Here is a 26,275-nt window from a genome sequence, read left to right as displayed (position 1 = left end):
ATGTTAGAGAAAGCACATTAGCAGGTAACTTGGCAGGAATTTGCTGGGTGATTACCTGATCTCAAAACATGGAGGATGAACTAACAATGTGGGGTATGGAAGGTGGGGCCAGTAGGACATTTCCTGACTTTATTCTGAGGCATAAATGAACTTCTGGAGATTTCTGATGAGCAGAAGTGCAAAAGATATTATCTTTGCAGTCCCTATCATATCTAGCACAATACCTCACATATAATGGAATATTTGGGAAAAAAAATATTACATTGAATGAGATGAGATGGCATGAAATTACAAAGGCAGGTCTTAACTTTGAAAATTTGTATAGATTTCCCTCTGTTTTAATTATAATAATGCTTTGTGAAATGTTTAGAATAACCAATAAGCAATTTTAAGGCCAAAGGTTCAGGAACTAAAAGAATTCAAGTAACGATAAAAATGTCAAGTCGGATTGTCACCCACCCATCAAGACACCGTGCTCATTTCAGATTGACAGCCTTCCATTGGTGAACATCGCGTTGACCAATATTAGCTTTGGAGAGACTTGGAGGGATTATTGAAGACACTGTGAATTTATGCAAAAAAAAAAAAAAAGTGCTGGGCAACATGGTGTTGAATCCATTTTAGTGATTCATGTAGGAGAAAAAAAAATATCATTCGTGTGAATTCTTAATGTGAGTTTGCAGAGTATACAATGTACTCACACCTAATCTGTTGTGTTCTTCTTGGCAGATCCACTACAAGATTTTGGCTTTTCTGTTGACCAGTGTTCTAAACACTTGAAGTCAAATCTCAACATTAGGCTTGGAATCGTTCTGAGTAAGTGAAGATTATTGACATGAAATGAAACATTGCACCATCTCTTCCTGCTCCACACACCCCCATTTCTTGCATTAACTCTAGTGGCCAGCTAAGCCACTGTTGCCCACCATTCTGTGGGATTAACTCTATTTCCATCTCTATTTTCACTTCTCTTCCTGAGTGATATCCAGACACAGTAGAACTCTCACTGAATGCTGTGCTTTTGTACTGAAAAGACTCTAAGCATTCATTTGGATGATATAAGCACCTGGAATCAGTATATCCAACAGCAACAAAAGATAACGTCAAGCCTAAATATTGATGTCTATGCAGGAAAGAGCTTTTGCTTTGTTATCCCAGCAGCAAACAAGTCAACCTCCAGCAGCATAGCTTATATTTGCTTTATTTCATTTCCCAAAGAGTTAATGTGATTCCTGAAACTTGTGACAAAGGCAAATACCTTCTCCCTCCACCCCAATCAATGAGCTAGGTAGCTGTCTGATTGTTTGTTTTTATTTAGCTATGCCTTTAACAGTTAATCATTATATTGCTATAGCTACTAGAGTATCTCCTTTCTAAAGTGGTTTTATCAAAGCCAGAACAGAAGGATTCAATAAACTTCATGTGTGGAACCATTCCAGAGAAATGGAGGGAACATTGCTAGGGACCAAGAACTCTCATGCATCTTCGCATTTCTGGAAACTTGCACAATATCTGGATTCTATAGCAGCAGCTGAGTAAAAAAGAAATGGAATGAGAAGTAGGTGCAACATAGTAGGGAGAAATGGAGGAAAAGACGCAGAGAATTAGAAGCCAGCACTGACAAGCACCCTAAAGCTTCCTGTATAACTGTGATATAGTATTTACCTAACAACTGTGGGGGGTGACCAAACCCCACCACCCTCAGGGGAGGCACACAATACGATGCAGCTGAGAAGTTGTAGAAGCCAGAGCATCAGGGCTGGGGAGCACAGAGAGTGACTACCTTGCTCCAAAAAGAGAACGTTTATAAAAGGGTCACAGTTCATACCAAGGGCTTCTGCCATTATCCCCTGTAGCTTTGCCTAAGTGTTGTTTTACAAATAAATGAATAAATAAATAAATAAATAAATAAATGGAAGGAGAGAAGGAAGGAAAGAAGGAAGGAAGGAAGGAAGGAAGGAAGGAAGGAAGGAAGGAAGGAAGGAAGGAAAGAAGGAAGGAGAGAAGAAAGAAAGAAAGAAAGAAAGAAAGAAAGAAAGAAAGAAAGAAAGAAAGAAAGAAAGAAAGGCAAAGAAAGCAAGAAAAAGGAAGTTAGGAAGGAAGGAAGGAAAAATGGAAGGAGGGAAGGAAACTTTCCCCATACAGAGCAGACTTCTGGAAATAAAGGCCCTTCTGCTCATGCTTCTATAAACGTTGAATGCTTTGATACACAGCGAAACCCACACTAACAATAAAGCTGGTCTTCTCTTACCTTTAAGGAGAGGACATCAAAGAGCTGTTTCTTGACATAGCTCTCTTCACTAAAGGATCGTCCATTTTGAATTTCTCCTATCCCATCTGTGAAGAGGACCTACCGAAGTTTTCCTTCTGTGGGAGAAGGAAAGGGGGTAAGCCGTGTGACTTGCCGACTGCTTGCTTGGGGTCTAGAGAGGGATGAACAATGGCTTCCAGTTGAGGCTGGAGCCCTGGTTCCACCCCTCACCTTTGGACCAGCTTAACCTTGCTTAACAGCATGTGTTATATGAAAACAGCCCTAAAGCCCATTTCACAGGACCTACCATATACAGTGTATGTGAAAATCAAATGCAACATGCTTCTGAGGCACTTTACAAAAAGAAAAGTGTTGCTGTTAGCGGTGGCACCTTATCAAAAAAGGGCTGGCAACAGAAAGAGCCAATAGCTTTGCCAAATCCACTGAGATTCAAAGTATCTCCAGGTTTCTGCTCAGTGATCTCCCAGTAAACAGGGTCTACTCAATAGGTCAATGGACTCCGAGAAAAAGAAAAAAAAAAAATGAAGCTTTCTAAATGTCACTATTTTATTGTGGTCTTGCCCACTTGAGTCATTGACTGATAGGGCTATTCGGTAGCTAGGCTTAAAGTACAAAGCATAAAACCATTACATCATCCCCTCCTTCCTTTTTCAATTCACTAGCCACCTACCCCCGTGCCATATGTACCTAAGGAACACAAAAACTCTACTCCAGCCTGTCCTCACCTCGCTCTGCGCCTTGTCCTCACCCAGCATCTTCACCAAGGCCTTGAGATGCCTCTGTTTATTTAACTAAAACTTAGGTCTGATCTGTGAGTGTCCTCTCCAGAACCACTCTCCTCCTCCTTCCCTGTCCCAAGGGGGAGCGCACACCTAACCCCTTATGCCAGAAGCATCCGCTTATTTATTTATTTCCTCATTCAGATAGGGCAGGGTGAGATCACCCAATTATGCTTTCTAAACAAAGGATCTAGGGGCGCCTGGGTGGCGCAGTCGGTTAAGCGTCCGACTTCAGCCAGGTCACGATCTCACGGTCCGTGAGTTCGAGCCCCGCATCGGGCTCTGGGCTGATGGCTCAGAGCCTGGAGCCTGCTTCCGATTCTGTGTCTCCCTCTCTCTCTGCCCCTCCCCTGTTCATGCTCTGTCTCTCTCTGTCCCAAAAATAAATAAAAAACGTTGAAAAAAAAAAAAAAACTAAACAAAGGATCTAGGAGAAACTGGGCTCCCCTCCCCACAGTAAAGGGTGCTGACAGAGGAAGTTTGTGCAGGAAAAGGAAACAGGGGATTAAAGGGAGTGTAGGCCCACTGAAGCCCAGTGGGCTTTGCTGTGATGAGTAGGTGACAGGCGTCAGCTCAGCCTTCCCTCATCATCCTCCTCTCTGTTCTCCAAAGTATGGGGTGCTTACTCCTATTGTAGCACTTGCCATATTGGCCTATTTATGGCCACTTTATTGGCCTCATTTATTCCCACTTATCATCCCCAATAGACCATGGGCTTCTTGAGGTTGGAGTAGGAGCGTCTTAGTCTCTAAGGCCAGGACTTCAAATGCACCTGCTACAATGGGAGTGCTCAGTACAGCGTGCGTGCAGATAGAAGGAGTCCACATCAGTTAAGCATTCTGTGCTGGGCACTGTTCTAGGAGCTTCACATCCAGTAAGACATGTACTTACTACCCCAACCTTTTGAGCACAACTTTAGTACTATTAATATGCTAATGCACAGAGAGTTTCAGCAACTTGTGCCAAGTCACAGAGACAGTGTGAGAGCCATGGCTCAAATCCAGGTGAGCTGGCTCTGAGACCCATAATCTTAGTGAATAAACAGAAGAAGAAACAAGGAATTGTGCCTTTTGGCCAGGAGTTTCTTTAAAATCATCATTTAAGAACTCATTCTGGCCAGTGATCTGACTTTATTTTAAATGGGGACATTTTTTTTCCCCTCCTGGCTAACTTACCATAGACTGGCCAGTCAGCTTTCCTCTCTGAACTTGCTGGAAATATTTCTGACTGATCGGATGCATTCGTGTACTTCTTCTTCACTAGCTGATACCTATTTAACCTTTTCCATAGGCAGCATCTACAATTTTATTGCCTGTCTTTTGCTTATCTTCCCAATTTTTCCCCAAAATAAGTGTTCTTGAACCCACATGTGGAAACAAGTACACTTGGAAGCACTATGAGCTTAGTAAGAAAGAGCACGTACTGTGCCAACCATCACTCGTACTTCCTTCTATTCCCTGAACCAAGTCTCCCTCACTCCCTCCTGAATGATGGAAATGGTGTCCTACCTGGTTTCCCTCCTCCCTACTGCAGCCAGGGTAGTCTTTTCTCAAATAGAAGGTCTGATGGGGCTGGAGAGGCAGGCTAGACCCAGCCGGATGAATTACTCCCTCTGGATGTTCCTGGAGCATCACACTCTACTTACCTCAGCTAGAATCGTATCCCATAGCATGTGTGTGTGTATCTCCCTCCTTAAACCATGAACTCCTTGAAGGCAGGAATATTTCTTGCTCCTCTCTCTGGAGATTTGGCAAAGAGAGCCTGGCACAGAATAAAGATGCGATAAATACTTGTTTTATTGAATTTTTATATGACAGATTGAATGTAAGTTTACCAGCTCCCCTTAAAAGTGACTCTCTAATAATGCTTATATGTGCCACAAAGATACAGGTGCACCATATCCTAGCAAAGGGTGAATTATCTTGATCCTCCAAGTTTAATAAAACCTGGTTTTTCCTCCTATGAATAGTTTTAATAGAATTAATAAAATAGAAAAGATATTGTTCTCCCAAACTGAGGTGTCCAATTCAGTGTAAGAGCTCAAAAGGCAGGTGTTTACCTTATCTGAATGCCGGGCAGTCCTGCAGTCATTTATTTGCTTTATTGCCATGGGCTGAAACCTGCATACTCAGTCTGAGAAGCTGGCATTTGGGGAATTGCCAGAAAATTTCACATCATATAAAGCAATCAGAGAAGTGATATACAAATGCGGCATGAACAAATAATTATGCAAATTATATAAGCCAGAAAAACTAACACCTTAAATTTTGAGGCTTCTTGGGTTATTACTTTTTTTTTCCAACCCACCCACAAACCTATTGCAGGAATGATTCTATTGAAAGAAGTGATTAATTCTAAGACCAGAGAGAAGCCAATTCAAATCCAAGCACAAGCTGCTGTTGACATATTAAGAGGCAGCAGAGTCCCTCTGGGGTTTGCAGGTCCTTCTGAGCAGAGCAGTGAGAAAACTTGGTGTCTGCTGAAGGTGGCACAATGGTGTTCAGTATCATTTGTTTGATGTCATTATTTCCACGGCATTACTATGCATTACTCTGCACCCTGCACCCTGCTGGCTGTTCTCTGAGCCAGAAAAACTACAAAATGGGGGAGGGGTGCCTGGGTGGCTCAGTTGGTTAAGTGTCTGACTTTAGCTCAGGTCATGATCTTGCAGTTCCTGAGTTCGAGCCCGGCATCAGGCTCCATGCTAATAGTGCAGAGCCTGCTTGGGATTTTGGGACACTTGGGTGGCTCAGTCGGTTAAGTGTACAACTCTTGATGTTGGCTCAGTTGGTGAATTTGAGACCCACATCGGGCTCTGCACTGACAATGCTAGAGCCTGCTTAGGATTCTCTCTTTCCCTCTCTCTCTGCCCTCCCCACACCCTTCCTTTCTTGCAAAAAATAAATAAACCGAAAAAAAATGTTTCTTAATGTGTTAGGCTTAGTGAGACCATGTGGATAAAACAGTCTGTCCTTTTCTTCTGCATCTTGCCCAGCTAGCTCTAAGGCAAGAGGTTGTCAGATTTAAAGACCAAGGGACGGGTGCCTGGGTGGCTCAGTCTTCGGGTGGTATCAGACTTCAGCTCAGGTCATGATCTCACGGTTCATGGGTTCGAGCCCCACAACAGGCTATGCACCTGGAAACAGCTCGGAGCCTGGAGTGTGCTTCTGATTCTGTCTCTCTCTCTTTCTCTGTCCCTCCCCTGCTTGTGCATGCTTTTTCTCTCAAATATAAATAAATAAACATTTACAATAATAAATAAATAAATAAATAAATAAATAAATACCAAGGGATGTTCTTCTTTTGGCATTAGCATTTGTGGTGTGATTAGCAGTTTGAGGGAAACAGCCTATATATACATTATAGGGGATTGATTAAGTAGATCATTGTCCAGCCAAACACAGGTTCAATATGCTGTTGCAGGAGATTATTAAATTACTTGAAAATATAAAAATGTTGTTAAGTGACAAAGAATCTTGCTATAAAAGAGTGCTAACTCTTGGACACTGTTTTTATTAAAATATGTGTAAATGGATGCACCAAAAAGCTCTGAAATAGTACACACTTGGGTGCTAATAGTGGTTATCTCTAAGTGGTAGAACTACAGATCTTTGTTCTTATCTTTTTGGAAATCTCTTTTGCTTTTACAATAAATTTACAAGGTTATTCTTTTTGAAGGTTAGTTGAGCACTGTAGGAAAGAATGGAGAGGGTGAATTCTCTTCTTCTTCCTCTTCCTCTTTTCGAAAAGCATCTTGACCTACTTAATATTCAGTGATATTTAGAGTCAGAAAGTTCTGAGTCAAAATGTAGCATAGAATGTCAAGGGATTGCTTAATATCTGCTTCGTATTTTTTTTCTGGGATACTCAACACCCCTTCCCCCTTTACCCAGCTATGGGTTCATTGAGAAGGAACCAAAACAGATCACTGTTTTACTTTGTCCTCTGTTAATGTTCCCATAGTGTCTTTCTCGCCTCTGGTGGCATCAGGTCATGTAGATTCATTTGCTTTACTTGATCTTGCTGCTTTCAAATTGACATCAGTTTTTAAGACTAAACTTGGATTAAATTGAATGTCCTAATGGCCACACCTGATTACTAACCATAGAGAGAGAAGCTGCAGTAAACTTCCTTTATACTCAAGTTAAGAACAGTAATGTCAGAAGAAGCTCCATGGCTTTGGGCTGGTCCGCAAGGGCCCTTACCCCAGTGGATCTCAATCTTGGTTGTACATTAGCTACACCCACGCTGTTCTATGCAGTGGCCACAAGCCACAAGCCGTGGCTACCCAGCCACGGAAATGTAGCCAGGCTAATTGAGATGTGCTATAAATGTAAAGTACACACTTAATTTCAAAGACATAATACAAAAACAAAGAAAGTGAAATACCTCAATCATTGTGATATTGGTTATGTGTTGAAATAATAATATTTGAGACATACTATGTTAAGTAAAATATATAATTACTATTTTATTTATTATTTATCAACAATAAAACATTGTTATTGACATTATTAAAATTAATTTCACCTTCTTAAACATGACCACTAAAAAATGTAAAATTACACATGCAACTGCCATTATATTTTTATTGGGCAGTGCTCCATTTTAATTTACCTTTACAGTTTTGAAGATCCCAACACCCCACACCACAGACTAGTTAAATCAGAATCTCTAGAGGTACAACCCAAAGCAGGTGGTTTCAACACTCTGCCAAGGTTGAGGAGTACTACCTTAGCCCCAGGCAGGGATGACTGCATAACATCTGGCATTATCACAGCATTTAATACATGCCAGGGACCTTTGCAGATGTGTTATGTATATTAACCAATTTACTGTTTGTATCAACCTTGTGAGGTATAGAAGCTATTATTGTTATTATCTTTATGTTAAGAGAAAAGGAAACTGAGTCCCAGAGAGGTTAAGAAACTTACCCAAGGTCACAAAGCCAGAAAGTGGTAGAGCTGGGCTTCTCTCCAAGAAGCTGGGCTCCAGGGACTGGCTCTAAACCTGTCTGCTACATAGTCTCTTTGAACATCAAGAAAACTCTGCTAGAGAAGTATGACTCATTTCAGCCCTCCACTAGAATTGGAAACAAGATTTAAAAGGCACAACAAAATTATAGGAATCAAATAATCATTTTGGGCATAACCAGTCATTATATACGGTGGTGGTTCCCAAAGTGTGGTCCCTAGACCAGAAACATCAGCATCATGTAGGAAATTATCAGAAACACACATTTTTGGCCCCACCCAGACTTATTGAATTAGAAACTCCAGGGTTGGGGCTTAGCACTCTGTATTTTAAAAATCCCTTTGGGTCACAGGTCAGCAAAGTTTTTCTGTCAAGGGTGAGGTAGTAATTACCCTTTCTGTAAAGGTTAGGTTTTGCAGGCTATATGTTCGTCTGGCCTCTGCAGGATAAAGGTATAGACAATATGGAAATGAATGGACATGGCTGTGTGCCAATAAAACTTTATTTATGGACACTGAAATGTAAATTTCATGTAACTTTCCTGTGTTGTTAAATATTATTCTTCTTTTGATTTTTTTTCTATCATTTAAAAATATAAAAACAATTCTAGCTCATGTCTGCTGAAAAACAGGCCATTAGGGGTATTTGGCCCACAGACTATAGCTTGCCAGTCCTGCTCTAGATGGTTCTGTTGCATGCTAAGTCTTGAGAATGACAGCTGTAAGGAAAATAAGGATTCAAGGCTCTTAGCCAGAATTGCCAAGCACAGGTATTCTCTGGCTTTCACTGTGGTGAACACTCACCTAAGGTTCAGGATAAATTAAGATTAGGTTACTTTGGAAAATGTAACAACTTTGCTTTAAACTATGCTTTTCCAGTGCCAACAAATTAGATTTGGGGCAAAGAAAGGGGCATAACAGGAAGACAAATGAGAGAGGCCAATGGCAGGGAAGAAAGAGAACTGTTTAAAAAGCCAAAGGAGCACCTGGCTGGCTCAGTCAATGGAGCATGTAACTCTTTATCTTGGGGTTGTGACCTCAAGCCCCACATTGGGTATAAAGATTACTTAAAAATAAAATCTTTAAAACAAAAAAAGAGAGGAAAGAAGGAAAGAAGAATGGAAGGAAGGAAAGGAGGAAAGAAAAGTCATAGAGTAGGACTGATAGTCTCCTCCTCTCTCCACAGCTGCCATTTATAGGCTGGGGATAGAAGCCACTTCTTTCTGGAGAATCATTTGATCTCTCTGGTTCTCAGTTACTTCACCTATGCAATGGAAGTAACCATAATTCTTTTCCAGGTAATAGTGCATATTTAAAAAAAGAACATGTCTGGCACATTGGAAAGCAATAAACATGGCAATGACATGTCTCTGCCTCCTCCTCTACCTGAGGGACCTCGAGGCAGGGGTGGAGCAGCTTGAGGGACCCATGGCTGGTTTACCCAGGCTAGGGTTTCCCACAGGAATGAACCTAGTAAGGATCCCGACTCAAATCAGCTCACCAGAAGCTGGGGGCAATTGACCTAACACGCTGCCACCTCCTCAGGATCCCAGGACTTCCTGTGGAGTAAATGAAGAAGTCTCTTCTTGTGTCTTTGTTTTGTTTTGTTTTGTTTTGTTTTGTTTTGTTTTTTCCTGTGTTGGTCTAAAGTCAGTCTCTAAAGTTCTCATTTTATGCCCCTGACTTGACTTCTTTCCAGAATGAGTGGTGGTGGAAATGTCCACTTCCTTCCTGGAAACATGACATCTACCCACAGAGGTATGGTTTGTCCCCAAGGCCCCAACAAGACTATCCCACAATGGTCTCATATATAAAATTTTTACAAAATTTGGATTTGTCAGCACTGATCTCCACCATGAACGAGACCCCACAGCTTTGTCTAGCTTAAAAATGAGTTGAGCTCATCTCAGTCCCTTTCATCCCCTTCTGATTTATCATGAGGTCAACATACTTTGATATCCATTCTCAACTAACTGGGGTTCACTTTGTTTAGCAACTTTCCTGGAATATCCTGTCTCAGGAAGATGAGCATAAAATGAAAAGAAGAGAATAAAACTTATTGTAGGACTTACTGTTGAACATGAAACTGAGATACCAATCTGGGAAGTAGGAAGGATCCACTGCAAGACACACTCCACCCAAACAGAATGTGAGGTGGGGATACTCAAAGGAACAGAGTGGCTTGTGTTTTGGCTGTCCAGAATATAGTGTGCAGGGCTATGTAGAAACAAGATTCTCAACTGATAATGAACCTGGAGCTTTGGCAAAAACTTATATTAAGACCATAAAGTAAATAGAATGAACACAGGATTTTCATTCTTGATGACAAAGACACATCAATTGTCAGACTTGACTCTGGCCAAACTTCTATGAGTTCTGGTCAGGGTGGGTCAACCCAGGTAAAGGGTATTTGTTTCACAGCGCTAAGTACTAATTGGCCTTCAAAACTAATTTGTTTATTGTTTAATGGATTAACTTGTGAATATCAGTTGCACCCAAGCTCTTGCCAAAACCAACTGAAATTAAGATAGAGGTTTGGGGCACCTGGGTGGCCCAGTCAGTTTTGGCTCAGGTCATGATTTCATGGTTAGTGAGATTGGGCCCCATGTCAGGCTCTGCTCTGACAGCGAGGAGCCTGCTTAGGATTCTCTCTCTACCTCTCTCACTCTGCCCCTCCCTTGCTCGCTCTCTCCCTCTCTCTCAAGATAGATAGATAGGTAGATAGATAGATAAATAAATAAATAAATAAAATAAAATAAAATAAAATAAAATAAAATAAAAGCTTGAAGAAGTTAAATAACAACATGTGTGTGTGCACACACTCATGTGTGTATACCAGGTATATATGATTATAAAGTAGGACACCTTAGGTCAAGGGGAAGTAGACCTTGGCAGCTGTGATTGGCATGGCTGAAACACAATGAAAAGCTGAGAGGACTTGATGTCACATGCATGTCAGAATCCCAGAGAGGGGCAGAACTCAACAGTCTTCAGAAGATCTGCACAGTGCACTCGTCTCTCTATGTGGAGGCTAGCACCTTCCAGGAAGAGCAAATCTATTAAATGAATACATACAACAAGGAATCTACCCCAAAAACCAAGAGCACACTTTACACACTGTATGTTAACCAATTTGACAATAAGTTACATTTAAAAAAAAAAGAAATACAACAGATATTGATATACTTCATGCAATATGTGAGAGACAGATAAAAAAAAAAGTAGTTGTGGGATTAATTTCAAATGCATTTGGAAAGCTTGTAATTAAAATAAATATTACAGGGACACCTTTTATAAGCTGAAGAACCCTTTAGTCAAGGAAATAATTGCTCCCTGGTTTATCTTTTGTGTAAATCTGAAGGTTACTGCTTTAAGTGTTTGTCCAAAGTGAGGAATGCATTGTAATTAGATGAATTTCAATAAACACAGAGTAGGCCCCCTGAGTACTGTATATAAAGTCTGACATGACATTTCCCACAAGGTAGATATTATCTCTGACAGCAGCTAAGGGATTCTGTTATAATAGTCCCTGATTTTACTTGTACGAATAAGACAAAGCCAGAAGCATAGGGGATGCTTAAGTTGGCTACCTGTCCTCCTTCCTTTTGGTTAGTTGGGGTGTCTTTCATCTGTCCTGGTTTATGCCAAATGAGTGCACTTGGCCATCCTCCGAGCATCATTAATATTAATTACAGAATCTTCTCAATCTCACTGTCTGTAACAATGCAAAACTCGGTCTGAACAGTTCTATCTAGATCAGCAATTCTGATTCCATCCATCAGATTTCTATTGCCCTAGCCCTCTATGTGTGCCTTTTCACAGGTCTATGAAATGGAGGAAATTCAGAAATTGCCTAGATTTGGAAAAAGTCCCACAAATGCTTTCTGCAAAATGCCTTATGCCTTGCATTGCTGTAGCAGAAGACGCAAAAACACCTTCCAGGCAAGTGCTTCCATGGTTAATCTACACCAATGGTCCCGACAATCTCTATAAAGCATGCTCCCAACCAGGCACCCCTACCGTGAGCCTCACTTCTCAAGCATTTGGGGTTCACTGCACATGGATTAATGAATGTGAGCCCCAGGAGCACGGTCATTGATTTCTGCTATAAGAGAAGGGGAACAAGCAATTTTATCTGAGGACTCACTTTTAAGATATGTCTTCTCAAGGTCATCTGTCCCACCTATTTGCTTACCCCTGATATGTGGGTCATTTTAGGCCACCTGCTTCAGGCTTTCTGCTTTGGTGTCCCTGTACCTCCTTCTCAAACTCTCATGATCCCAGATTTTTTTCCTCTTTCCCTCGATGACAAAGTGGCTTAGATGGGAACTCATGTGTCTTGGTTCCACTTCACTTGGATAAATCAATAGACCCATGGAGGGGTGATACTTCTTGGCCACCAGGGACAGTACCAGGTGGGGAGCCTGTCATTGCCATCCCTACTGTCATTCTTTCGCTGCAGGAGCACACTACCAAACCTGATATTATTCTCCAGGAATTTACTGCTGCCTACCTTATCTCACTGCAGAGCCAGCTTGGAGGGGGGCAGGGGGGCATAGCCCAGGACAGTGGTCCTCAAGCTAACATATACATCACATCACCTGGAGGACTTTTCAGCCACAGATTATTGGACATGCCCACCCCCATTTTTGATTCAGGACATCTAGAGAGGAGGTTTAACATTTGTATTTCTTACAAGTCCCCAGGGGAGGCTGCTGATGCTGGTCCAGGGACTACACTTTGAGAACCACTAGCCTAGATAGGGATAAGCCCAGAGTTTGAAGCTAAACCTGCACGGAGTTGGACCACCGCTGCCACTTACCTGTATACAACTTCAGGCAAATTACACAACCTCTCAGAGCCTCACTCTGCTCATGTGCACAATAAGGAAAATACGAGACACCTCATGGGATTCTTACAAGGATAAGATGGGGTGATCCACACAAAGCCCTTAGAATGGAGTTTGGAGTGATAAATGGAAGTTACTTCATGCAGCTGATTAGGGGTTTCTCAAGCCAGGGCTCTGGGCCCCTGAGGTCATCCATCTCAGAATGGAAGTCTGCGTTTTAGCAAGGCAGGCAGAGGCAGTAGATCTTTCAAGGGTTTGAAGTTTAAGACCCTTTCTCTCTGAGGTGGCAAGAACATGACTGAGCTGTGTATTCTCTGGTGGCTGACAGAGCCGAGTCTCCATGGCCCCTGTGTGCCCCTGGGGAGACAGACCCATTTGCATTTCTCATGGAACTGGACATTTGGAGCATCATCTCCTCAGGCTTTGGCCTTTCTTCTCTTCATGTTGTATTCCTCGTCTGCACCCTTCAAGCAGCTGTGGATTTGCTGGGCAGCCACCACTGCTGCAGACTGGTGGGGAGTCTGCAGAAGCTGGGGTGTGCTACTGTGATAGCAAAAAACCCCCCTCTTAACACCGCAAAAACCAAAGTGGAAACAATGATCACCCTGGAGAGGGCACCAGCAAAAACCAAGCAAAAGAGGATTTTTTCATGAAGGAGAAGAAGAAGAAGAAGAAGAAGAAGAAGAAGAAGAAGAAGAAAGAAAAGAAAAGAAAAGAAAAGAAAAGAAAAGAAAAGAAAAGAAAAGAAAAGAAAAGAAAAGAAAAGAAAAGAAAAGAAAAGAAAAAAGAAAAAAGAAAAGAAAGGAAACCTACGGCCTATTAAGGAATCCCATAGGCCTGGGAGATTTCCCTCTATCCACAAATTCAAGCCCATTTGTAAGAGCCAAGAATGTTTTGAAACTCTCCTATGACATCACATTTTCCCTTTAGTTGAGCCCAGCATATTTAGACTAATGATGACCCAGGACCAAAGCATTTTTAATTTTCTAAGGCAATACAAGCTCCTTTACAAATTCTCAGCCTGTTGCAGATTTTGCATAAACCTGGCTCAATGACTCCCACACTTTCATGTAATAATCATTTAAGAACCCAATTAAGAAGGCCTTCTCCCAGCTCCCCAGACTGCTCCAAAACTCTGATCCCACGGGTGGCTGGTATTTGCATATTAGCAAACATCCTGAGAGCTCCAATCTGTGTGGACCCCGGAGAGCCCCAGTCTGAGAGAGGCCACCCTCTGTAATGTCTATTTCATTATTTCCCATCACACTGCTGTTTCCTGAGTCTGCCCCAGGTTCCTGGAGATCAATTCAATTTCTTCTCTTTCTCCTCAGCACCGTCTTCTTCATTTCCATTTCTGGAAATCCAATCAGCCCGCCAATTCACAGGCTATATTTTCAGAGTTACATTAAGTATTTATCTGCAGGAATTCAGAAATAAGTTGGTAGGGACAAAAACTTAAACTTTCTTTCCTTTCTGATTGTCAGAAGTTATGTATCTCTTGGAGGGAAGCTGAGCAGCCAAGACCAAAAGGTCTTACAGGAGAAATAAACTTGGAAGCAAATCATTTCACCTTTTGGGTCCCAATTCCTCATCAGTGACTTAATATTGGCATTGTTTGCTGCAGTAGCCACTAGCCACATGTGGCTATTGAAGAACACCAGAAATGTGGCCAGTCCAGAGTGAGATGTGGGCTTTGTTTTTAACTTTTGTTTATTTTTGAGAGACAAAGAGACAGAGAATGAGCAGGGGAGTGGCAGACAGAGAGGGAGACACAGAATCTGAAGGAGGCTTCAGGCTCTGAGCTGTCAGCACAGAGCCCAATGTGGGGCTTGAACCCACGAACCATGAGGTCATCACCTGAGCCAAAGTCGGACACTTAATCAACTGAGCCACCAAAGCACCCCTGGAATGAGATGTGTTTTATGTGTGGAATACACACTAAATTTGAAGACTTTGTAAAAAAAAAAAAAAAAAAAAGTATGAAAAAAGGAATTCTAAATATCTCATTAATACTTTTTATATTGGTTACATATTGAAATTACATGTTTAAGATGTGGGTTAAAATATATATACATTACTAAATTAGTTTCATTTGCTTCTTTCTCCTTTTTGTCAAGTGTGGCTACTAGAAAATTTTGAATTATGTATGTGGCTCACGTTATATTTCTATTAGACGGTACTGACCTAAAGCTATCCAATATGATCACCACTTGTCACATGTCTGTATTTAAATCATTTACATTTAAATTAAATTAAAAATTCAGGTCATCAGTCATACTAGCCACATTTAGCTAGAGGCCACCATATTTGATGATGCATATGTAGAACATTCCCATCTTTGCAGAACATCATTAGACATCACTGATCTAGTAGTTTCTACATTGCTTTAATTTTTTTTAACAGTCTATCCTGAATTCAAGTGTGTGAATTTGTGTTGGAAATTTCACTCTCTAGCCCAAGACGTAAGCCCAACCAAGTACCTTCTCTTTTGCTGAAATCTTGGGTTATGCTGGTGTCATGGTTCTGAAGGGCCCTTTGTCGGGGACCCAAATCCAAACAAGCCATCACTCTTGATCCCTTCTCAAGTTGATCACCTGGAGCCTCTTTTCTTTATCCAAGACCACTGTGTAAGTTTCCTACTACTGTAACAAATGACCACAAATTTAGTAACTTACAACACAAATTTATTCTCTTACACTACTGGATGTCAGAAGCCTAAACTCAAAGTGTCAGTAGGGCCATGTTTCTTCTGGAGGCTTTAGGGGAGAATTCATTTCCTTGACTTTTTCAGTTTCTAGAGGATGCTGGCATTCCTTGGCATTTATCCATCCTTGTGATCTCACTGAACTCATCCAGGTAATCCAGGTTAATCTCCCCATTTCAAAATCCTTAATGTAATTGCATCTAGAAAGTCCCTTTTGCCATGGAAGGTAACATACATATTCTGGGGATTAGGATAGGGACATCTTGAGAGTAGGCACTCCTAGCCTGCACAACTCCCAAGTGGAAAACCAATCCATCCTGTCTGACCTCTGCATACCATGTGAAAAGGTCAAATAATTGGGGTGCCTGGGAGGCTCAGGTGGTTGAGTGTCCAGCTTGGCTCAGGTTATGATCTCACGGTTTGTGAGTTGGAGCCCCGCACTGGGCTCACTGCTGTCAGCACAGAGCCTACTTTGGATCCTCTGCCTCCCTCTCTCTCTCTGCCCCTCCCCTGCTCATTCTCTTTCTCTCTCTCTCTCTCTCTCTCAAAAATAAGTAAACATTTAAAAGAAAACTTTACTTTTTATTTTTTAAAAAAAGCCAAATAATTGTGTATAATCCAAGGAAAACTCAAACTCTATATGTTTTCAATGAAAATACCCTCACAGAAGTCAAACAGTTTGGAGACTTCACAGATGATACAGTCACTGATTTACCTGAGGAGAGATAACGAGTTTTTCTGTTAGGGGACCATATCATTGCTAAGAAAAGGTTTGCCTTGTTGGGCCATTATTGTCACCCTATCCAAGACCCCATAAAGCCCCCACCTGTCATTAGACCCTACTCACAACAGAAGCTATTTGGCTAGAAGTCAATTCCATGACCCATTTGCTGGAATCATTCTGGCAGAGGAAGAAGATAAGATGGCAATGAGACATTTATAAAAATGTATTATTAAGAGGAAGCCAGTGTGCTATTAGGAAAAAAAAAAAAAGAATAGGGATAACAACAGGCACATCTCTGAATCACCAGAGAAGTGTAAATCACAGGACCATGAACAAGTAAACCTTGGAAGGCTTCTCACTTCATAGTTTTATAAGTGATCCATTGCAAGTACACAGTGAATGTTTTTAAGTTGTAAATAATATTAAGTTTCTCTAGTGGAAAAGGCCAAAAGGAAGTTCTCATAAGCCCATTTGAAGGAACAGGTAAAGATATCAAAGTAGCATAAGCAAAGCTAAGATGTAGTAATCCAAACTCTAATCAGATACTTATGAGCTCCAACGTACAGCTGTTAATTCTGAAAAAAAAAAAAAAAAAAAAACACAGTTATGATGCCCAGAGCTTTATGGGGTCTCAGAGTGACAATAATGGGCCAAAGGGGCCAAATGACATGCTGGACATCTCAAGATATGTTTGGAAATAAAATTGAACATGTTCTAACTACTGAGCTCCTAGTAGCAACAGAAAAAATTCTCCCAATAAAAGGGTCATGTGATATGCCAGGGAATCCCAAAAGTTCGAATCAGTGAATGGAAGACACTTTGTTTATTACAATGCTCCATTGCTCAGCGACAGGAAGTGTCCATGTGACTGAATGAAGAAACCAGAAGCCAAGAGGCTAGCTGTGCACCTCTCCCTCTCCTTCTCTGCTCCCTCTTCCCTGAGCTTGTCGGCTCCCTCACCTCCACACACCCAGGGAGGTCTTCACCTCCTTGTCCCTTTCTCCCAACTCCTGTCCTCTCCAAAGCACGAGGCTCCGAGCCGTCTCAGGGACTACCAAGGCATTCATTTTTCTTCCTGCTCTTTGGCGTAGAAGCCAGTCAGAAAGCAGCTTTCAGGGTGTTCACATTGTTCCTAGGCTGGGTGGCTCCAACATTAGACTCAGACCCAAATATATCAGCAGCCAGCTTTCTAGGACTAGCTTTTATGGGGCCTCAATAAAAGGTTCACCTTCTGCCAGGAAGCGTTCCTAGTTTGGGGTCCCCCCGCAAAGTCAGAGACAAGCTCTTGGGGGTGAGTAGTTATGCCAGAGAGGAGGAAAAGCCAGGAAGGGATGAATGGGAAGCTGATTTCCAGTGTGAGAACTGGGGCTCAGTCCCACTGGGATCCTTCAGGAACCGCGGTGTGCATCTCAGAATTGCCCCTCTGAAAGTCAGGAGGCTGTGGAACACATCCCCAGATTCCAGTCCTTGTGGGTTGAAGGCCTGCAGAAGATAATGTCCCTGCACTTCCTGGTTGTCCTACACGGGCTGCTGTGCAGTGGGAAAGTGTAGAGAGGTGTGAGCTCTTGAACTGGGATAATGTCAGAGGCATGGCTGATGCCACCAAGGCTGCCATGATTTCAAAACTGGTTAGGGGATGTGGCTGGGACACCAGAAGTATCTGCAGGTAGGGCCCAGCCCAGCCCCAGCCTGCACAGTCTGGCCCCGTGGGGCAGGAGCTGTGTTTCTGCTTCCAATCACCTACCCCCTCGGCCAGGGCTGCCTGTGCAACTGTACTCAGAGACTGAGATCACTGTGAGGTGATACAGGCATGCTTACCTGGTGGCAAGCCCGCAGGAGGGACATAAGAACTGCAGAGGCTCTAGAGACTAATAGGTGAAATGGCCCAGGAGATGGAGAAGCTGACAAGGTACCACACCACACACACACAAACACACACACACACACACACACACACACACACACACACAATACATAAATAAATTAATAATAATAATAATGATGATGATGATGATAGTAAATAAAAATTGGGCCTGGGCTTGGGCCTAGCCTGGGGCTATCTGCCCAAACTGTCTGGAATCCAGACCTTGAAACCTGGATGAAACCTCCAGACTTTCAGGCCCTCAGGGAGTCTATCTGCAGCCACACTCAACCTGGAGGCAGGGGACCCTGTTCCAGGTGTCCACGCAGGCAGGCTCATTATCGATTTAAATGAGTGCCCTAACCAGCAGCTAGTGCCCTGTGGGACCAAGAAACACGTTCCACACCCTGCAAGGTCAGAGACTGAAAAAAGCAGAGCTAAAACCAGGGAAGAGATGAGGACTGGTGCCTGGGCCTGTGCCACCTACAGACTTGGGCCTCTTTAAAGAAATGCCCAGAGGCAGAGAGAGGAAAGAACAATATATTTAGAGCTCACCAAAATGAAGTAATACACTCGCTCCCTCTCGCTCCTGAGACGAGGCTTTTGGTCTGGTTGGAATGTTCTCTTCACTGTGGGACCACTGCCCACAGGAGCCCTTGTATGGGGCCTTCCCAGGTCCTGAGATGCTCCCACTCCTGGAGGACAGGGTGAGGGCTGTGCCCTCCTAGTTCAACACAACCCCCCAAAGATTCCCCCGACTGGGCCAGGCAGGTGAGAAAAGGCTCAAAGCTGAGCAAATAAATAAATGATCATTTTTTAAGTCTTTGTCAGAATATACTAATGGACCGACTTATCATAAATTATAACTCTAAGCAGTTTTAAACTGTCGAGCACCCTAATAATGCTGAAATATTGATGACATTTTTGTAATAAATTTGGAAGACTGGAGGCAATTGCAAGAAGGCACTAGCAAGGGCCAGGAAACAGGGAGGACTCCTCCCACAGAACCCACGCCTGCAGGGAGCACTTCCAGGCCAGCACCCGCACTGGTGGCTGAGGACAAAAGGCTATAGAGTGGGAGGCAGCCCTGAGCCCCTCATCCATCTGATCCAAAACCCTTTGGGACCTTTTATTTCCACAATTTAAAAATCAATTTCCTTTCTGAAAAAGACACTCTGTGCCAACCACACAAAGATTTGGGTCAAAAACAAAGCCAATTCGCAGAAATGACTTCATGGGCTCAGAACCGGGGAGGTGGATTTCTTTAATCCACAGCACACTAAAAACTGATAAAGATTTCAAATGGAGGAAAGGAAGGAGTGGGTACAGATATACTGGGGCTCTTTTTATAGAACGGGAGTGTGAGAATGTTAATTAAAGGAATCTCAGAATCAGGGAGGATCTGAGAATGGAAGGGGCGAGAATTTAATTTTAGGTGTTGTTTCATTAGGTTAAAAAAAGAAGACAGTTTCATGAGCTACCTGCAGCCATGCTCTGGAACTTCATGGACCCCCCAAAAAGCTCCAACTGAAACCGTAAAGTGTAAGAGACAGATTTAATGAAAACCCCCTTGGCCCAGTAAAGAACCCCTTTATTTGAAACATAAATTCGCAAATCTTGGAGCATTAAATGAGCATAATAGAATGTTAGATGTCATTCTAATGTTAGTCTTCAAAGAGTTGTCCTCATGCATTTCTTTAAAACAAAGGCACCCACAGAATTTACTGGTTGTTAGTTCTGCCAAAGGTTCCAAAACCTAGGCCTGGTGTGTTCCTCAGCATCCAAGTGAGTTTTCATTACCTCACCCTTCTTCACATCCAGTGAATAATAATACAACTAATAACAGTAACAATAATAATAACTAGTGATTCTGCCCTTACTGGGAACCCCACTCTTCTCATCAAGTTTATACACAAGTTCTCTGGTCCTCTCAATGCCCTGCTGGAGAGTCAGTCCCATTTCTATCTTGCAAGCGCAGAAATTGAGTTCCAGAATGGATGTTCAGCTGAGGAATGGGAGAGCTGGGTCCTAAACCCAGGTCTGTCTGCTTCCAAGGTCAAGTAATTTGCACTATGCCACCTTAGAACAATCAGTAGAAGCACAAAGCAGGGGTAAAATGTTTCCAGGGGAACCCAACCAGACCAGACACAGACAGGCACACTCCCTCTCTCCATTCTTGGGCTCTGCTCCTGGGCTGTACTGCATTCCCATACCTTGATGGCCAGCATGAATGATTTTGACTGGTTCATGCCCACAGCATTCACAGTCCTTGAATTGTGGGTAGCAGAAACAAAAGCAGACAACAAAAGCAAAGGGATTTTCTGAAAGGCTATCTAGGAGTCACAGACGCAGTAAGAAGGCTGCAACCCCAGGCAGACAGTGAACAGCTCTAGATACCAGTGAGTCGAAATCAACCATCTTTTGACAGAATAGATTGGTCCTGGGTCTCATTGTCTTCTTGTTCAGATAATTCTGGCTTGGGTAAAATAACATCCCCTGGGGAAGAGAGAATTTCCTAAAAAGGAATAGTGTACTGGTAGTTGGGCCACTGCATTGCACAACTCCAGGGGGCACCACTCACATAAATTATAATGTGAATGGTACGCCCTCAGGTTGTACAGTATGCCAGCACTACAGTCCAATCCTAGGCAGCCCCCTCTGAGCTCTCTGCACTTGTGAGATACACCACCCACATATACCACTCACTCCTCACACAGTTAACATTCAGTGTAGCTAGTCATTGTATCTTTCTCAGTTGCACCGGAAGATTCTCAAGGATAAGATCCAGAAGTTCAATTCTCTATTTCCAAAATCATCTTGTACGGAAAAGTAGTTTCCAATTAAAGTTTTGCTTATATCCACAACCAAATATCAGTTTCCTTTCAAAAATAAATGGATCACTTCATTTAGTGCAATGAAATAGGAAGGCCGTCCATCTGGCAACCACCATGTTTGTGCGTTCTCCTTGTGAGGTACAAGAAATTGACCAAGGGAAGGAAGGATGGATGTGTTGGGGGCACGAGCATTTAACAGAAGCCAAAGTCTATGCAATGAATGGGTCTCCTGGTAGAAGTTGAGGTTCAGATTGCCTGGAGAGGCCTTTTTCAAAAAGGATTACCCTCATGCCCCTGATATTATTCTGTGTGGGCAGCTGTTCACACACCAACCATGCTGCCCTTGACCCAAAACCTCATTTCATGGAGATTTTGTTCTGTCTCCAAATATTTACTGAGCAGTGGTTAGGCACCAGGGGATATGTGAGACAGAAGTCACTGTGCCATTAAAAGAGCTGAATACCTAATGCCATCAATAAGGGTCACCTGGGTGGCTCAGTCAGTTAAGCGTCTGACTTTGACTTCTATCATGATCTCATGGTTCATGAGTTCAAACCCTGCATGGGGCTCTCTGCTGTCAGCACTGAGCCAGTTTCAGATCCTCTGTCCCCCTTTCTCTCTCCCGTCCCCCACACATTCTCTCTCTTTCTCAAAATAAATAAGTAAACTTTTAAAGAATATATTTAAAAAACACATAATGCCATCAATAAACTAATAAGCATTTTTTTTCTCCTCCATTCTCCTCTACCATCCCTCCACCCTCACCACCATATTGGCTGCTCTGCTGGCTCATTCCCTAATCCGGTCTTTCGTGTAAACAGCCCAGGTCCAGAGCCTTCCAGTAGGGAGAGGATTACAATAGCAGGAGCAAGAATGAAGTTGCTTGACAAACCCCTGTCCTGGCTCTGTATCTGCTCATTCAACAACCTCTACAACAACCCTATATTGCACCCTGCTGTGTGTTAGATTCTGCAATGCACTGGGAGCTATGCAAACAAGAAGGCACGGGCTACTGCAGGAAACAGCCTGTAAACAAATGATTACAATTCTGGGTGGCCAATGATTCAAATGTTTCACATAATATTCTTGTCTCCTGTTGTATCTAGCACCTGGCACAGTGCCTGGCCTGTATTGGGCGGATGCCCTGTAGAGTGGATTGGTGAGTGAGTATATTAATGGCAAATACTTTCTGACTGCTCCCCATGCACCAGATGCTATTAAAAGAGTTTTACTTGGGGGCGCCTGGGTGGCGCAGTCGGTTAAGCGTCCGACTTCAGCCAGGTCACGATCTCGCGGTCCATGAGTTCGAGCCCCGCGTCAGGCTCTGGGCGGATGGCTCAGAGCCTGGAGCCTGTTTCCGATTCTGTGTCTCCCTCTCTCTCTCTGCCCCTCCCCCGTTCATGCTCTGTCTCTCTCTGTCCCAAAAATAAATAAACGTTGAAAAAAAAAAAAAAGAGTTTTACTTGTATTAACTCATTTGATTCTCACAACAACTCTGAGGTGAATATTATTATAACCTGCCCATGTTTCCTGATGAGGACACTGAGGCCCAGAAAGATTAGGCGACTTGGCCAATTAGTAATAAGAAAAGACAAAATTCAAACCCAGAACAGACAATCTGACCCCAGAGCCTGTGCTCTTAGGCACCGCTTATAATGTGTTAAGTGCATGGGGCTGGGGAGTCACAGAGGAGGCAGTCACAGCCCATCACCACCATAATGTCTCAGCTGATTCACCTCCACTACCATTTGCCAACTACCGTTTCCATCATTCCACCTCAACCCCTGACTCCCACGTCAATGCTGTGTGTTGTCATCATCAGAAAATGCACCACTTCTGAAATCTCATTGTGAAGCCTTCTGCCATCTGCCTTCACCATGTCCTTCCAGCTCACCCATTCTAGGACCTTGACAGCCATGATGGAAACTCCATTCAACCAACTCTACCACTGTTTCTACTATCAACCCCCACCCCCACCTCCATTTTCTTCCTTACCTTCCTTAGATTCCATGGTCTGTTATTATAAGCTTTCCCCAATCTATTCCCAACAGTGTTGACTTTCTCTCCTTACCATTCTTGCTCGGTAAAACTACCCAACCATCTACCCTCTCCATTATTGCATCAGAGCTACTGAATGTTGTCTCATTTCCTTCCCCCAGGGCTTAGCTCAAATATCATCTCCTTAGAGATAACCAGCCATCCAACCAAACTTGGCGTCTCCTAGTTTGTTATTTTAGCAAATTACTTATTGAGTGCTTTCTAGACACCGGTATTAGAGCTTTACATTGATTAATCCTTTGATTCCTCAGAGCTCAGGGAAGTGGACACTGTTATTATCATTATTATACCCATTCTGAAAACAAGGAAACTGAGCCCAAAGAGATAATGACTGTCCAAGATGAAACAGTTATCACAGGTGGTCTCAGGATTTAACCCCAGGCAGCCCAGCTCCAGCCTGGCCTCCTAACCATCTCACCATCTGCCTCTCTTACACCACCTACATGTCTCCTTCTAGCACTTTCAACAATCCAGACACTGCCTTGTTTAGTTATTTACATGTTGTCGATGTTCTCCCTAGAATATGAGCAACTGTGTGAACAGAGACCTTCTTTCCCAATCTTAGATCCCTATTGAATAGCGAGCACAGATAATAGGAGCAAATCATTTTTGTTTAATATGACTGAGTAACATTTGTCTGTTTTGTATATGTTTCAGAACAGATTTATTATGCTGGCCCCATCAATAATCCTGGATTTGAAATTCTCGAGGTAAGGTTTTGGTTTTCTGCTCTGTTCTGTTACTTAATTATTGTATCGAGCAGTTTCTACAGTTTAAACTTCAACAGTTTAAACATTTTCCACTGACCCCTACCAAGAAAACCGTTCTTCAGTAAAGCTGATACCTCATGATGGGTACTCACAAACGCTTAACACACTGGTTTTACCTTTTTCGTTATAACATTTTATGTCTGTTGGACTCTCTGGGATCCCCTGGGCAGACAGCTCCCACGGAGAGGGAGGCCCTCATCCTGTCCTGCAGGATGGTTGGTATCTGAGGGTACTGCATGGGCTAGAGCTGCTGGGGGGTGAGCTGTCTGTGAGGCTGGCTGTTCAGAGAGAGGAAGACACACACACACACACAAGCGTGAAGGGTAAAGGCCCCCAGGTACCAGCCTTACACTATTATTAGTGGGCTGTCACCAGGTGAATAAAATGCCCCCGCCCTGAGCATTCACCGGCAGGGCTCACAGCTAAGGGTCCAGTTTTCCACAAATTCCTTTCCGCAAAATAATGTGACCTTCTTAAATGGCTGAACTCAAGCAGCTCTGACATGAGCAATACATTTTCAATATGCTACTCCTGAGAGAATCTTACGGGACATCATAAAAGGAATCACAAGGTTGTAATAACTTTCTTTTTTTGTTTGTTTGTTTGTTTGTTTGTTTCAACTTTAACCTCTCTGCTTTCCAGATCCCAAAATCCATCTATGGCTCTGGGAAAGGGTTTCCTTCTGCGTAAAGAATCTGTTTAACTTTTCATTTATCTTGTGTGTGTTTCCTTTCTGTCCCAGGCTCTGGGTTCCTAAGGTGCAAGCCGTACTGTCTCTAGAACATTCTCTAGCTGTTGCTCCCACAGATGGGAAGTTTGCGGCTTCACCTTCCCCTCTGGGGTTCTCCAGAGTCTTCTCTGCTGGCCTTTCATTGAAATATTAGAGTCTTGCAAACTCTCTTCACTTCTAGGATGTGGAACCAAAATTCTCCCAGTTAGTTTTTTCTTTAAGTCTTTGCTACTTGAATTCTTTTTTCTTCCCCGATTTCCTCCTGAACCCCTCCCTTCCCCCTTCCCCTGGCAATTGGCTTAAAATTTGCAAATAATAGATTTTCATCTGGCATTACTGGCTTTTTAATTTTATATTATTTCAATTTGTTTATTTATTTTGAGAGAAAGAGCATGAGCAGGGGAGGGGCAGAGAGAGAGGGAGAGACAGAATCCCAAGCAGGCTCTGCATTGTCAGCACAAAACCCGATGCAGGGCTTGAACTCACGAAACGTGAGCCGAAATCAAGACTGGGACCCGTAATCGACTGAGCCATCCAGGTGCCCTGCATTATTGACTTTAAAAAAAAAAAAAAAAAAGCAGCTCCCCTCGGGAGTTGCTATGACCTGGAGGAGGGGAAAAGAACTTCCTAGAGACACAGAATCCTTTTGAAAGAAAAATCTGGCAGAGATGTAAAAAAGCTTTACTGCATTCCCCTAGGACACTTGGGTGAGCTCAGGATCTGCATTCCTCAACCAATAAGCGGTGCTCAGGAATGTCACCCGGTGTGAGGACAAAGCCAGGCTCAGGTGTCCTGGCCATGGGCATGGCTGCTTAAGCATCTACTGGTCCTCTTTGGCTGGTCCTCCCACCTCTTCCTCGTCTTTGGGGCCTAGGAAGCAGAAGCCTGGCCAGCCCTGACTGTGCCCCAGCCTGCTGACACCTGGCCAGAATCAACAGGGGACATCACCCAAGTGGGACACATGCAACCTGTCACGTATGCAGCAGAGGCAGCTGGAGGCCTTAATCTCAACATGAGCTCCCACGCTGGCGGGGGACCAGCTGCAGCCAGCCCAGGCTTCCTTGGCAGCCAGCCAGCCAGCAAGGCTCAGAGACTTTGCTTCCTAATATGGGACAGAGACAGTGTGAAGCCTTCTGGTTTTAAAAGACCTGCCCCGGATCCCCTCCTCCCACCAAATCCCCCAGAGATGGGCCTCTGTGCTAATTCTATCCCTGTTCGGCTGAAAACTTTTCCACTCAGCAGTCAATCTGCAGTGTCTTGGTATTATTTGCTTTTCAACACAGCCAGTCCCTTGGCCCAGACTGAGGTCCTGCCTGGAACCCTGCATCTCCAGGACTGCTATTTTCTGAATTAGAATTTAGAGGCCTTTTGGGGTTCCAAAGTACGTGGACAGCTTACAGGGATGGTCTAATTTGCGCAAGTGCTAAGTATATAACTATAAATTCCTGACTCGCAAATTTAGTGCTCTCCTCAACAGCACAGAGGCTGCTGCTCTCTGTCCCTTGTCCCTCCCTACTCTGCCCCTCCTGTCCTCCTAGCATGTCCCTCCACCTGCCTGAGGATGAGCACAGTTGCCTAAATACCCTTACTCCTAAACCAGAGTATGCATATCCTGGAGGTATGTATGCACGTATGTAATGTAAGCAGTAATTCATCATCTAGAACCTTCCTGCAAATACTACATCTTTTCTTAGGCTTATAAAGCAATAATGAAAAATTCA

The 26,275-nt window shown here is 43.2% G+C and overlaps 1 protein-coding gene across 4 annotated transcripts in view; it reads left to right on the top strand.

Annotated features, from left to right (window-relative positions):
- LY86 (lymphocyte antigen 86) overlaps positions 1–26,275 on the top strand; it is a 61,839-nt gene that overhangs the window by 32,992 nt on the left and 2,572 nt on the right. For 2 of the 4 annotated variants that reach the window (XR_003222912.2, XM_025917054.2), the window contains exons 2-4: positions 730–816; positions 2,259–2,387; positions 23,712–23,764. Coding sequence is in view for 2 of the 4 variants with exons in the window: in XM_025917054.2 (XP_025772839.2) it covers positions 730–816; positions 2,259–2,387; positions 23,712–23,764 (269 nt within the window). In the remaining 2 variants the exon portion in view is untranslated. Of the gene's footprint in view, positions 1–729; positions 817–2,258; positions 2,388–22,102; positions 22,156–23,711; positions 23,765–26,275 lie in introns of those variants that run through there. The other 2 variants (XR_003222913.2, XM_086706355.1) reach the window with 2 other exon arrangements.

This window comes from Puma concolor, chromosome B2 (assembly GCF_028749965.1).
Source record: "Puma concolor isolate L17-30 chromosome B2, mPumCon1.1.hap2, whole genome shotgun sequence".
NCBI classification, from domain to species: domain Eukaryota; kingdom Metazoa; phylum Chordata; class Mammalia; order Carnivora; family Felidae; genus Puma; species Puma concolor.
This window is presented reverse-complemented; position numbering and strand designations above follow the sequence as displayed.